We start from the raw sequence: 14,506 nt of genomic DNA on the forward strand, positions 1-14,506 counted from the left end.
ATGCCTCTGTTGCAAGGAATGGGACCGGTTGCAGCCTTAGCTAAATGGTAAACAACAAACATGGCAGCACACCGGTAAGACAACACGTTTACATGTTGTTTTCTATATGTTCTCTGACATTTATCCTAACGATATGAGGCGGTCTTTGTGGAAAAAAAGCTTGTTTAGTGGACTAACTTTGCACTGGAAAGGTTGCCCGTTCACTTACGTTTTAACAGGTCTGACGCTACTATGCTAACTATTATTTTTATGTCACTAGTCACTTGAAACAAATTTAGGGCGATAGAAGACGGGTTGAAATAAACCGAAATTTCCCTTTAAAATAAGCTGGTTATATCTACACAGGGTGCAGGACCTTGTCCACATGTTGGTGCCATGTTGCACCACCATGTTCCTACAGTAGCCCAGAACGGACAAACCACACACTGGCTCTAGACAGGGCCATTTGTGTTTCGCTTTTTGCATCGGCCACCGTAGTTAGCAGCCCCTCTGTCACTAGTGTCGGAAAAATGCTGAGTTTTTAACAGGAAACTGCTTTATTCAGTGTTTTTACCGGTTTCAATCACCTGGTCGGTTTGTTCTGGAGAGGAGGAGAACTCCGTGGATAATTAGCCATCCTGTAAAATCTTCCTGAAAACATTTAAATTTGATGTGACAGGCAGTTGTCCGACCAAAGACCATTATATAATGATTTAGTATTCCATGTATTTTTTAATCATCATATGCACAAATTCACAAATTTTTCCATAAATTTCAAGACACATGTTTTTGTTATTTGTCTTGGTCTGGGTACTGATTAGGTTTGTAGTTTCTGTTATGTCTTTGTGCTATCTTGGTTTTGTATTGTTCTTACTTTACTTTCTACTTACTTTTTTTGCTGTGTTACTATGGATTGACCAAATATGATTGATTAATTTTCTGTCTGTTCTATTTGAAAAATCTCAATAGACAGATTGCAGACAAAAAAGAAAGAAAAACCTTCCTGAACAATGAACACCAAGGGATCCTAACCGGGAGAAGTTTCAGCTGGTTGCAACTGGCAATCCTCACAACTGGATACCATTAAATCCCCCTAAATCTTACACACTGTTCCTTTGACATAGTCTGCATTTTCTGGTGAGCTCCAAATGCTGCTCTTTACCTTTTTTCCGGGCCTGTGAGATGATGTCAGCAGCGCTCTTGCTCATGACCCGGGTCACATAGAGAGGACAGTTGGTTTGGCTGGCAATGGTGATGGCACGGAACACAGCCTCTGCCTCCAGCTATAGAAGGAACAGGACATTGTGGTTGACTTGTAGATGTTTTTCCCATTAGGATGCTCTCAAATAAACTTCAAAAATGTCAGCCACAGAAAAATACATATTTTTGGAGCCTTATTATTTGAATAATCCATTTTTAACCAAAATAACAAGTGGTAGCTTGTAATTTTGACATCGTAAACTAGGAATAAGGGGTTTAATCAGTTACATTGGGTTAGGGTTGTTGTGGGTTGAGTAAACAACAACGAAAATAAACTTTGGTGAGGTCAGACCAGACCACATTCTCGTTTACCCATTTTCCCAACTGGAAGACTTTGAAATGTTCAGTCCAGTCAATAATATGCATTGAAAGCAAACATTTCTGGACTCATTTTGGAGGCTTGTGTTCATGTTGGAGAGTTCTGTGAACATCAGCAAGCAAGAACAACAAATAACTTTTACATAATGGTAAATGTTGCCAGCAGAGGGCCGATGATGCCTGAAGATGTGATGATTGTCTCCTACATGTGTTTTGTGGTTCGCAAGGTGACGCATGCACTTCAGCTGCTTATTGTGTTCTCATCCATAAGCACAACCTGGGTCCAATAACCAATAAATTAAAACCAAACAGGACACCAGACACTGATAAAACCCTGATCCAACGTGGTCTCTGCTAAATTAAATTATGTTACCAAGCTTTTATTTCTTAAGACTCCACTTAAGTGCATGACACTATGAGACTGGTGGGACAACTTCACCCCGGTGCACCACAGAGTGGAAAATCCCAGTCAAGCTGAAGGCTGACAAGTTGCTGAGTCGAGAGCGTGGCTTTTATTTCGCTGTTTGTTAAAGGGACATTAGCGGCAACAATTGGGGGAACCAGAGAGTTTTCACCCAACGCCTCTATTATGTGTCTGGAACCACATGTGTGTAACAAGAACAATGTGTGTGTGAAGACCAGTCCAAGAACGTCATGGTGGACAATGTGAGTGTGTGCATGATTATCGGCAAAACATAAAAGGCATTCAAACACATTAAAACACACAATATCTCAATAAAAAGTGATCATTTTCCCCTTTCAAATGTTCATGACTATGTGTTTAAATCATGTAATGGAACTAATGTATAAATATATGTACAGTGTGTGTGTTATACCTCCTCTGGCCTGCTCAGCACATGTCCCTCCGGTCCAGTGATACCCATCTGCAGCATGCGGGCCTGCTCCTGTTGCACAAATGACAAGCACACTGCTTAGCTCATAGATACACTGTATGGGGGACTATTTTTTAGCGTTCAGTTGCTTGAGTGCTCGGGCTGATGTAAAGTTTTGGTCACAATCCAAAATGATATTCTGTTTCTGCTTCTCTGTGCCTGTGTGGAGGATATGAGCAGAAGTTTTATCATGTGGGTCAGGCCACACACAGAGGACTGTGGGAATCCACGGGTTGTTGAGGGTCTTTGTATACATGTAGATCTACCTCCCAAAAACTCTGGCTTCTTTTTCGTGTCGTAGAAAGTGCAGAGGTAACCCCTGCATGGAGGCACTTGGAAACAGCATCTGTCATGTCAACATGGATGCTTTATGATGACATGGAAAATTATGGTAGTTTTCAACTTTGGTTTTATCCTCATAATTCGACAATTTTCACTTTGCATCAGGGTTACTTTGTCGTTTTAGAGATACAGGAAAAGTCTCATGAGACAACTTGTAACCCAAGAAACTGGTGGTACTCCTGCAGCCAGACAGACTTGGAAAATCTAGCCTACCAGTGTCTGCAGATGAGAGTGATCCCAGCTGTGTTACTACAAAAAGCAAATTTGTAGCTTTGATCAACACTGCCGTGATGGAGACTGCTTCACCTCCCCAAAATCAAATACAAGAGGCTGGCTGGACCAAACAGTCCAGGCTTTATATGGTAAACAACAGCAAATTATAACCCTTACACAGCATATAAGGATCCGCTCAGGACATTTTTGTGTTACTTATGTTGGCCTTTGTTGAAACAAATCCTGCAACAATTAGAAATAAATTTTGGTTTTGTTAGTCTGCAAGTTTTCCCCCAAGTAGATGTCTATATAGGCAGCTACCATAGCTAAGCTTTGATGGAAAAACATCTTTGAAATTGCTACTGCAAATACACTTATCTGATGTTAACTTTGTGGTAAAGATGTGACCAAATTTTGCATTTGGTTTTTGTTTTTCCGAAAAAAAACTTAAGTTAAAAGACAGAGCTTTCCTCAACCAAGCATCTAGTGGTCATAAGAGGAATTATAGCTTTAAATGCTTTGGAAATGGTTGCAGCATGTATCCATGGCGACTGTCACTTGGTTACAACATGTCCTCTGTCGTATGAACAACATTTATCACACACAGGTCTAAGGGCCTGGATACACCAAGCTAATGGTTGGCCGTTGCTCAATGCTGGGCCTTTGGTGAGCGACTGTGGTCCTAGTTTTTGCGGTGTGTTCTGCACTGCTGTCACTAGTTAGCATTGCCGCCTGTTTTTCAGGCTGATTTAGCATGTTGAGTTGGTGTTGGGCTGTTGGGAGTGCCAGCAGAGCCTCTGCAGTGTGTTCAAGTGCAACTTTTTGGCTGAAACACAGGCGACGTGAGGTGATGCAACAGCCGATAGTCGCCACTAGTCGGTTTGGTGTGTCTGGGCCTTAAACAAGGCCTCTCTATCTCAGGAGCTCTACACTAAAATCAGAGCATGACATAATCTGGTCTTAAAGATGATGGAAATCAGACTCCCTCAAAGTCTTACTTTAAGACTAGATGGGAGAGCTGGGATTTGCGATGAATCAGATCCAACACACACATATACACACCCAGTGACAGAATCCAGGCATGGTCCGGGGCTCTGACTAATACCAACCTTCTCAATCCACCAACTATTACGGCTCATTCACTTTCATTTTGTCCACAGCACAGCCCCGTGTAAACTACACCCACACATTACCGTCCTACAGGAAACACATTCCCCTCTCATCAGTGACGGTGTGTTTAGTCTGTAGGTAGTGGAGATGCAGTGCGATAAGGCTCGAGCAGAAAAGTGAACTGAAGCGAAGTAAAATAACATAAATCAAACTAAACCAAAACAGACCCCAGAGTTGGACACGAGACAAGTAATTAAAGGAGGGGGAGTAAATAACATGAGGCAGAGGAGCTGCATCTGTCGCTTTATTTATCTTTATCTTTACCTCAGCGATGATCTCGCCATTTTCAGCATGGACCTGAGCGATGCCTCCCCTCTCTGCCAGGAAGGTAAAGACATCATAGAGCTGCAGGAGAAAAACACAGAACCTGTGAGAAATTACAGTGGCACTGTTTTTGTATTTCAAAATCCTGCCTGGCTGTTTACACAAGAGTCGGACACTCCTTTTTATCCCGGGGTTCACCCCTGAGCCACATTTTAAAAGAAGCCCACAATTTACATGATGTCCACCACGATACGCTGCAATTATTGTGTGTGGTCTCCAGAAATGGTTAAACTTATGTGGGATGAGGTGCAGTTGCTGTTATGTTGCTGCACCACAGTTCCTTGGTGAGCAGCATGACATCAGTTTTTCAAGCTGGACTATTTCAGTTTCCTCATGTGCTCCTCTGAGCGACCGAATTAGCTACGGCTGCATGAGAAACACGGAGAGCCTTGCCTCACACCGTCTGGACTTACACTTTGTTTTCCTACATTTACCAGCCAAACTCACAGTATGAGCACACGCCATCCATCACAGGCTACAAGCTACATGAGGACAGAGTATTTCAAGGGAGAAAGAAATTAACGCTTTTCTAAAACTTTGGCCATGGCCACGTTTTCTTGACAAGTTAGTAGTCATTTCTTGACTAGCAATTTGTCTTATTTAAGTACTTTTAAAAGTTAATGATGTTAAATCATACACTGAGTGAGACCAAGATAGTATCACCTTGTGTTTTGGATTTCAAGTGTAGCCACACATGCTGAACTTGACATAAACACTTGTACTTTATGTGTATGTTCACACTGAAGATGTCAAAGGAAGGAAGGAAGTTCACATTTTGTCAAGTAGGCATATTTTTGGTTGCATTATTGTTTTAGACTTGACAAAATGCAGATCTATCCTTTTAAAGTGTGTACTAAATTATTGTACCTCACTGTTGGTCATCTGGTAGTAGTCCTTGTAAGCCATGTAGACCTGGAAGGAGTTCACACCTGCAGCAGAGACAACATGAAAAAGAAAGCATGTAAAAAATGCCACTTAAGGGACTGCCTCACCCCCCAAAATGACCATTTTTATGTCAATTACTCAACCCGAGTCAAATGAAATTAGGTGAGGAAAAGCTTTTTTTTCTTGCATGCCTCCACGTTGAATGAAGAATCCAAAAAGGGAGAAAATTCTTGATAAATTGAAGTCATGGGGGACCGTGTTTAACCCTATGGGCCCGAACGACGCAAAGTGCTTCCAAATTCACACCTGTTCTTCTCTATGAATTTTCTCCGCAACCGTTCGTCATAGTGAGACACCACGCATATCACTTGAAACAGCGGAACCACAGCTTTCCGACAAGACCAACAAGACCACTTGTCAGTCCAGTGTTTTCACAAGGAAAAAAAAATATAAAGTTACACTAAAATTATGTATAACAAAGCTTTCATTCCGCTTTGCACACATATTACTCTTGGATGATTACTTGTGAATGCAGGCTCGCACAGAAATGCCACGCATATCACATGAAAGCGCAGGACCAGAGCTTTTCCAGCGATTTCCAGTCATCCCATCATGCTAAAAATACAGATCAATTGTCTACAAAATAAAAACCTGACAAATTTCTTTACGATCCATTATACAAATCTTGTTATCTGTCACTTCATATAGTGAGGAATATTATTATTACTATTCTTCTATTATCTTAGATGTAAATATTGCATGTTTCTTTCAGATAAAACACATTTTTGACTTGTGAATGAGTCAATGGAATTTCTTGCAATAATGAAAAAATACTGGCAATCATGTCCACCTGGCACAAACCACATGTTTTGGACAGCTGTGAAGTGACAGAATGTCCCAGCATCATGGTTCTTATATTGCCAGAGATTCCAGAGAGTGTCCCCTCTTCATATATGGCAGAATATGTCAACTTCCAACTTGCTATGCTGAGATACATGTAAAAATGTAAAAATTTAGGCACATGGATTTGTTTTTTTCATTGATATAAAAATAATATAAAATACAGGCACATAGGAGGACATGAAATGATAGACAATGATGACAATCTGGATAGCCCACATTGTCCTGAAAAAAACAAGATATAGCATGTGTATGTAGCCTTTATAATGACTGTGATATGAGCTTAAAAGCAAAGGCAGTAAAAATACCCCGAAAAAGGCCTAGGGCCCCAAGGGTTTTAACAGCAGCAAAACTACATCAAAATAATGAGTTTACCATCTCTCACACAACTCATGCAGTACAAACCAAGTCTTATTTATCCAGTTGTATGCTCAGTATTTTCCCTAAAACATTACCCGAACAGTCTCAGGCACAGATGAGTAGTGCAAAGTGTTTTAACTAGTAAGGTTTTAGCAAAAATTCACGTGTTTGTGAAGTACCAAGCATACAACTTGATAAATAAGACTTGTATTATGCTGCACTAGTTGTGTGAGAGTTTGTAAACTGATGTTTTGATATAGTCTTGCTGTAGTTAAACATGGACCCCTTTGACTTCAATTCATCAACATTTTTTTCTATTTTTTGATTCTTTGTTTACCATGGAGGCATGTGAGAAAAACAAAGTTTTCTCACAATTTCAGTGTAACACAGGATGAGTGACTGATATACAATGATTATTTGAGCGATGAACTATTCCTTTAACCCCCCCTAAAAAGACTAATAAGCAGGATGTGGTCATGTTACAGTGTGATTTCTGCCATTTGAATAAAATAGAGTTGTAGGTTATTATCACATGTGATTCAGAGATACTCTAATTTGAACAACAGCAGCACCAACTTTCAAACAATAATAAAAAGGTAAGCACTTTTGTTGTATTCTGTGTTCTAGCTTTATGTTCATTCATTCTCCAGATCAAAGTGGCAACTTGGAAAACTACACACGCTCACTTCCTTAGGTAGATGTAGCCTACCTTTCTCCTTGATAAGGTTATCCACCTCCTGCTTTACGCTGTCATTCCAGTGGGTGATGTCCACGTGGAGGGAGTAGTCGCAGCAGGCCTTCTCATCGGCCCACTGCCTCCACTGGTCATAGGCCTCCATCAGGCTGCAGCCAGGGTCCGGGATCACATGGTCCACTGGAGAAGAGAGAGTAGAGGAGAGGACAGAGGGATAAGTGGAAGATGAAAGGAGGGAGAGAGAAAAGGGTTTGTGAGGGGATGAAGTTGATGGAAACAGAGTAGAGAGGTGGCAGGTGAAATGAAATGAATAGACAGATAAAGAAGTGACAGAGTGGGGTGAGGATAGTCACACATAAGGAGCTGAAGACAGGGTGATGTCAGAATTTGTCTGGTGGTGTTTCTTCTTTCTGCCTGTATTGTTTATCTTGCATAATCAGCTGTCTGTCTGAGTTCCTGCGGTGCTCAGCCAGTGGGGGCCAACCTTGTCAGATGTCACATGACATTTCGAACATCTTTGTCTGGGTGTCCTTGATAAATTTGGGGCCGCTTCAGCCGGGGCTATTTTCAGAACTTTTGTTTTTAGTTATGTAACCACAATCAATTTCTTTTAGATCAGAGTTTGGCACACAAAGGCAGTGGATCTCTCCGGATGGGGCCACCCATGCTTGTGGGAACTACAACATATAGTGTTATACCATTTAGTCTATTGCCAGTAAGATTTAGAGGAAATTTAAGTTTCGAATAGCCCCCCAAAAACACATATGTTTCAATAGAGAATTACTATTCATGATATAGAACTCAAAGCAGTTCTCCGCATGAGTGTGAGCTCTGCCTCGACGACAGTTATGAGTCTGTCTGGCTGCACACACACAATGACAGGGCTGTTGGCATCACACAGCTAACATTACCTAATGGTTATTAACAAGTTTAAAAACGAGTCACGCTGTTTCATTGTGAGTTTGTTGGGACAGTTAGCTGCTGCTGCTGCTGTGGTAGCTCATGCTAACCGAACAGATGTTGACCTGACTGTCTGCCAAGGAGAACAGCTTCGGAGACAGCAGCTAAAGCATGTTATTTGGGACTGCTAATGTTAGCCCTTCTGCATGAGCTTGTGCTAACCGAGCAAACAATAAACTGACCATTTGCCAAGGACATTGGCTCCAAAGATGGCAGCAGCAGAAAGTTTTCTGATGTGGCAGGTAGTCCGGATCAGAGCCCCAGCGTAAAAAAGAACCAATGCAGGTATTGTTTGGCTGGCAACATTGTGATACTACTTGTTACTGGGTCATTTTGGTCTATACCTTGAAGGTTTCGGGTACCCATACTGTGCCATAATTGATAAGCACATAAGGATTGTGCTCAAGCACCTAAAATCACAAATATTGGAGAATACATAGACAAGGTTAGTGATGTGTCAGCTTGTAAGTTTTACCGAATTTCTATAAGAAAACAGAAAGCACGGTTGTGTCTGTGCAAGTCTATAAGGTGATTATTGATGTATCCTTTGTGTCCGCTCTCACTCAAATTATTCATAGACAGTAAATCCTCATCGTACACAACGGTATCACTGTGCACAAAATATCCTGCTTCGTCTTACTCAGCTGTAATAAATTAAGACCGCCTGCTGGCTCACCAGCTGACTGGCGTCTTTATCTCATTAAAGATGAGCCAATCTGCTTATCGGGTCTTTGCATGTTAATAGGATGGAGCTGGAAACCGCAATCACAAAAACTAACACTGTTGTTTACTATGTCAATCTGAACTAGTTTTTTTTAGTTAACCGTCACATAGACACAACATCATCTGTTAGCGGAGACATATACAGTGCACAATACAAACAGGCAGTTACAAGACACAGTGCATGTTTTCACTTTCTCTCACAGTTCACCCACTGGAATATAATCCCTCAATGAATGGAGCCCATGAATAGAGCTTAATACAGTAGCACGTCTGTTAGTGAATGTGTCCGTTTAAGAATGGTGCCACACTGGCAGACAAGCAGCAGAGTAGCAGCCAGCTCAAAAGAAGTTAATGGTATTAATGAGAGTGTGGTGCCTACCAGCTGCTAGCTGTGATGGCATCAGCTACACGAAGCAAACACGCCATACATAGACATGCAGACAAACACTGGTGCTGTATTTCCCTGGGAGCAGTGTTTCACTCTATGCCCCTGTTCCCGACCCTACCCCCTTACACTCAGCCTTTTGTGTGGCCCTCTGTTGGAGGGCTGCCCACAAACATACCAAAACAACTTCCCATCTCTTTTTCTTTTCCTTTGTTCACTTCTCGACCCTCCTTCCCATCCTTTTTTTTGTTAGCTTCAGTCTCTGTCTGAAACTCTGGACGACCTTTCCAACAGGCCTTACCGATCATGGTCGTGCCCCCGGCAAGAGCAGCCTTTGATCCCTGAGCAAAGTCATCCACGGTTGTGGTTCCACGGTACGGCATCTGGAAGTGGGTGTGGATGTCAATGCCACCGGGGATCACCATCTTCCCGTTGGCCTCGATGGTCTTCACCCCACCGGGCACAATCAGGTTGTCACCAATTTGCCTGTCGAAGGAAGAGGATGTATGATTTGATGTTGCATCCACAAAGGATATTTAGTTTTTAATTTCTGGGCCTATTACTATTTGTGCTATGCAATGACAATTAATTAAATCTAAATCTGGGATGTCACTACATTCAAATTTTGCTGATTTTTTTTCAAGTAAATTAATATAACAAGACGTTTTCTAATACATTTAAAACTTTACAAATACATGTTTAACTTTAGACTGACCCCGGGAAAATCAGCCACGCCTAAAGCAGCACACTGTCACCATGCCGACACATCAACACTTCACCCCCGCTAAAAAAAATCCCGTTGTTCAGACTTTATGGAGGAGACACACCAGACAGACTGAGGGGCAGGCAGAAGCCAGTGTCTCTGTGAGTCTGCCAGCAGCCCAATGGTCCAGCAGGCATCTGGGTATTTATTATGCAACACCAGGCTTTCCATGGGTGCCTTTCTCTGAACTGCCTCGCTAAGGGACAGGGGGGACAAAGAGCCTATAACTGGAAAATCAAGTGAAAACAGGGCAAGGGGAAAGAGAGTGACAGAGAGGACGGGCTGATTAAGGGAGATACAGAGAAAGGAATTCACCCAAACTACCCTCGCATTGTCGGGTGGGACAAAGACATGCTCATACTGGCACATAAAATTGGCAACTAGACTAGCTGTTAACGCCCTACCTGGAGCAAGGCCTGTTTTTGGGTTAGGTCAGCCTGCAGGACACAGTGTGCTTGACACTATCAAGCAGCTTGTGCTCATGCATTTATTCACTGAAGTTTCCATATCACTCATTCTGGAGGGGGAGTTAATTAGACTGCTATCTTTAGTTTGGGTTCATTTAGACTGTAATTTTGCACTTGACTTAAAGTTTGCCCGTGTCATTAAGAGGGGTAGAACCCATTTCTCCTGCTCGTGTCACCTGTCTCATGGTCATAAAGTTTTCTTTAAGTTTATCAAACCTGAAACTAAGGTGAAAGAAAATGGACAATGAGCCCAAGAGGAGGGATGAAAGCACCTGGGAGAGAATAACAGCAGAGCAGAAAGAAGGGCGGACAAGAACTTACTTAATGACGCCATCCTCCATGTAGATATCAGCATGGAAGGACTGGTCATCATTCACGATCCTCCCGCCTTTGATCAGAAGCCTGTCGCTCTGTAGAGAAAGGGATGGGAAGAAGAGAGGGACAAGAACAGGGGGCAAAGAAATGTTATGATTCAGTGCCATTTTCTTGCAACAAAGACCCAGTGTGCCTTGAACATTGTCAGGTAATTGGAAAACGATCTGCTAAGCCACTTCATTCTGTTGTATATTTAGAGCTGGACAATGCTTTTCTATTTCTCTGTAGCAAGATTATGTCCCCCTTTCCACCATGAGGAGATGAACAATGTTTCATTCATTCTTTCATCCACTGCTAGGAAAAGATGGGGCATGTTTGTGAGTCTTGTCCCATGTAAACACACCACATACAGTTCAGCTGTGGACCACCCAGTGGGTCTGCCCATCCTGCTTTCCTTGTGGTATTGTGTGGTAAAGTGGTTTGATTCCTCCTGCAAGTGAGTCCTATTTGCATCAACATTTTCAAGTCCATCAAAAAACATCAAGCGCTATTACTGCTTTTACTGCTAGCACTGTTCCACAATGGAATATGTACAGTGTTTGTATATCCAATGCTGCAGTGACTAATAATAGCTCCTAAAACATGCACTTCCATAGAAAACCACCTCTCTGTTAACTTTGGTCATTCAGCTTTGCTCTGTTTGCACACATTTGCCATAGACGTGTCACTGTTTTGACTTCAATGTTGTGGATTTCATTATGGTCCACACCAATTTCAGGCTGTAGTGTAGCACTCACCAAGAAGTCATCAAAAACACTGAAGCATTGTTTTTATGTGACTGTTTTTCTCTATCGCCATTTAAATCTGACCAAATACAGTGACTTGTATAAGATTGCTGGTGCACAAAGTGACGCTTGTGATCATCATCATTGTCAACACAGTCGTGGTATTGGCGATCCAGCTTGCAAGGATAACAAATACTGACAGGGTAGATCTAACAGTGCCAGTTTGATTTCATGCATGCTTTGCAAAATCAGCATCTATGTCTGAGGTGCTCCTGAGAAAGGCCTTGTTCTAGGGTTGCACTATATTGGATTTTTTTGCCGATATCCGATATGCCAATATGTAAAAATTAAATTGACTGATAACCGCTACCTATATCGATATATCCACTTTGTTCCCCAACTATTTTAGTAGTGGAATTAACATCATATTATGCATGCATGCTGTTATCGTGATGGCCCACCAGCAGATGGAAACATGAAATAGAATGTTTTTCAATGTATGTGATATTTGTTCAGAAAAACCATGTTGGCTGATTCTGATATTGGTCGATATTGGCCGATAACAAAGACCCACCAATGTTATCAGCATGTTGGCCAATTCAGATACTTCAATTGAAAGCCAGTATCGGCTGATACCAATGACGTGATGATATTAGTGTGCATCGCTACCTTATTCCACAGTGTGTGAAGGATTACATTGCTTATAAATAGCAACCATGGTAAGAACTAGGGGTGTCCCCGACTCAGAATTTTCGTAGTCTAATCTGATTTGGCAGACTTTTCCTTTAGCCGACTAATCGTCGAATCATGTTGTTTTCTCCTTCATTGATTAATGAGCTCATTTGCATCAGTTTCCGCTCCAGAGAAAAGAGCTAAAACACCCAAATAAACAAATTTAATTCTTCAGTTGGCATAATAAGATAATAAAAATAAAAGTAAAAGTAAAACAGTTTTCCTTCTTTCTGACTTCAAGTAACTTCATTAATCAACTCAGGCTGATACAAGTTCATCCACACGGACCGTGCGTCACCGCTTTCAATCGTCAGACAAAAAGTAGCCAAATAAAAAATCAGAGACTATCAAGAAAACAATCAGTGGTGAAATTCGACGAATAATCCTTCAAAAAAGTTTGATTTGAGAGCACATACCTCCTCCAAAGTGTTTGTTTATGTGCTCTGCCACCGTAAATCATCACCACATGATTCCCGAGCGGGGCACTGCTGCTGCTCACCGCTCCCTCAGGAGATGGGTCAAATGCAGAGAACAAATTTCACACACTTTAACTTTAAATCATCGTAGGCCTCGATGCTGCTCTGATGATCCTGCAGCGCACTTACTCACCTCAGCTTATTTGGATCGAGCAACTGGGTGATTTATTCACGCGTAGTAATGATTATGCCTACTGATTAAACGCACGCGTCATTTTCAATTTTTTATTGACAGAAATTAGGCTGATGTTTGTATCAATAGGCTATATATCATGAATTACTAGAAAACAAATACATTCGATGTCAAATCAAGATGTTCAGCAGCAGTGAGCACCCCCATATAGTCAGAATGGTACGGTCTTGTTTCATAATCATATTTTGCGATGATTCGACGGCGAGACTGGCAGTCGAATCAGACTTCTCCGAATCGAATCATCGACTATTCGGGGTCACCCCTAGTAAGAACATTCAAACTCTTCATCTTTGCCTCATTTATGCACGGATCTATTACAATTTAAAAAAGGTCCATCTCCACCAGCCACTCGCTTGCAGCTTGAGTGCAGCTGCTGACCTTCGACTTTGCTCATCACCCTCTACAACGTTAGAAACGTAGGTAACACAAGCCTTCAACTTCACCAAGTTCTCAAACAGCTAATAATTTGTTGCTAATGTTAGATAAGCCATGTTTCAGATCACCAGGTCTGACAAGGTGTGAAGTAAAAGTAAAACTTAGCTTACAAAAACTTATAAGTGGCTAAACCATAGACTGTATAAAATAATGAATGTAGATCACATTGCGGCTGTCAGCATTTTGATTTTTTGGAGGCAGAAGTGACCAAATTTGGACAAGAGGGTGGAGCTATGGAAGAGCGAGGGTTGGATCTGACTGGAAGGCTGTGGTGAAGTATTGTACACAGCCCGTCACACAAAGCAGCCCCACCGTTGCGTAACTCTACTTTAGTTTTAATAGAATGCAAACGGGTGAGCTATATGAAATTTCACCCCCTGCGCAAATGTCATGAACAGGGAAAATAGCTACAGAGAACAAAATTGTTTTTGTACCAGTATGTAAAAAATGTTTATGTCTGTTGTTAAAGTGAACATTTTAACATGGGGGTCTATGGGGACTGGTTTGCCAGCCTCAAGTGGCCATTTGAGGAACTACAGTTTTTCTGGCAACTCCGCGTTAGCTTCATTTTTTAGCCCTGGAGGGTGCTACAACATACATACATGACATGACATATAAAACCCTGGTTGTGGTAATCCATATTTTTGCAGCTGTCATTAGTACACTGCAGTTCTAAGGTGGAGATGCTCAGCCATAGCATTGAATGCTTATTTTGCTCATGATATGTCTTGTAGCATATAAAAACCACCATATGGACAAACGTAATTTCACTGGAGAGGGTCTTTAAACTAACAGAGACAAAAATCCCCAATATTTGTTTTATGACCTTCAGGAGTAGGTATTCATAAAGGTACACAGAGAAACCCTGCATTACAAAGACCTGGACCAGTCATGGTGATAACATTTGGGAGGCTGACATTTTGCTGTTGGAAGT

The 14,506-nt window shown here is 41.7% G+C and overlaps 1 protein-coding gene across 4 annotated transcripts in view; it reads right to left on the reverse strand.

The window, feature by feature from the left end:
- The window catches only part of dpysl3 (dihydropyrimidinase like 3), a 53,208-nt gene that overhangs the window by 20,111 nt on the left and 18,591 nt on the right, over nt 1-14,506 (reverse strand). For all 4 annotated transcript variants that reach the window (XM_033641958.2, XM_033641950.2, XM_078172569.1 and 1 more), the window contains exons 2-8: nt 10,958-11,046; nt 9,708-9,892; nt 7,354-7,518; nt 5,367-5,428; nt 4,440-4,520; nt 2,394-2,462; nt 1,142-1,262 (exon numbers count right to left, since the gene is read on the reverse strand). In XM_033641958.2, coding sequence (XP_033497849.1) covers nt 1,142-1,262; nt 2,394-2,462; nt 4,440-4,520; nt 5,367-5,428; nt 7,354-7,518; nt 9,708-9,892; nt 10,958-11,046 — 772 coding nt within the window. The remainder of the gene's footprint in view (nt 1-1,141; nt 1,263-2,393; nt 2,463-4,439; nt 4,521-5,366; nt 5,429-7,353; nt 7,519-9,707; nt 9,893-10,957; nt 11,047-14,506) is intronic.

The sequence above is a fragment of the Epinephelus lanceolatus genome, chromosome 11 (genome assembly GCF_041903045.1).
Source record: "Epinephelus lanceolatus isolate andai-2023 chromosome 11, ASM4190304v1, whole genome shotgun sequence".
NCBI classification, from domain to species: Eukaryota; Metazoa; Chordata; class Actinopteri; order Perciformes; family Serranidae; genus Epinephelus; species Epinephelus lanceolatus.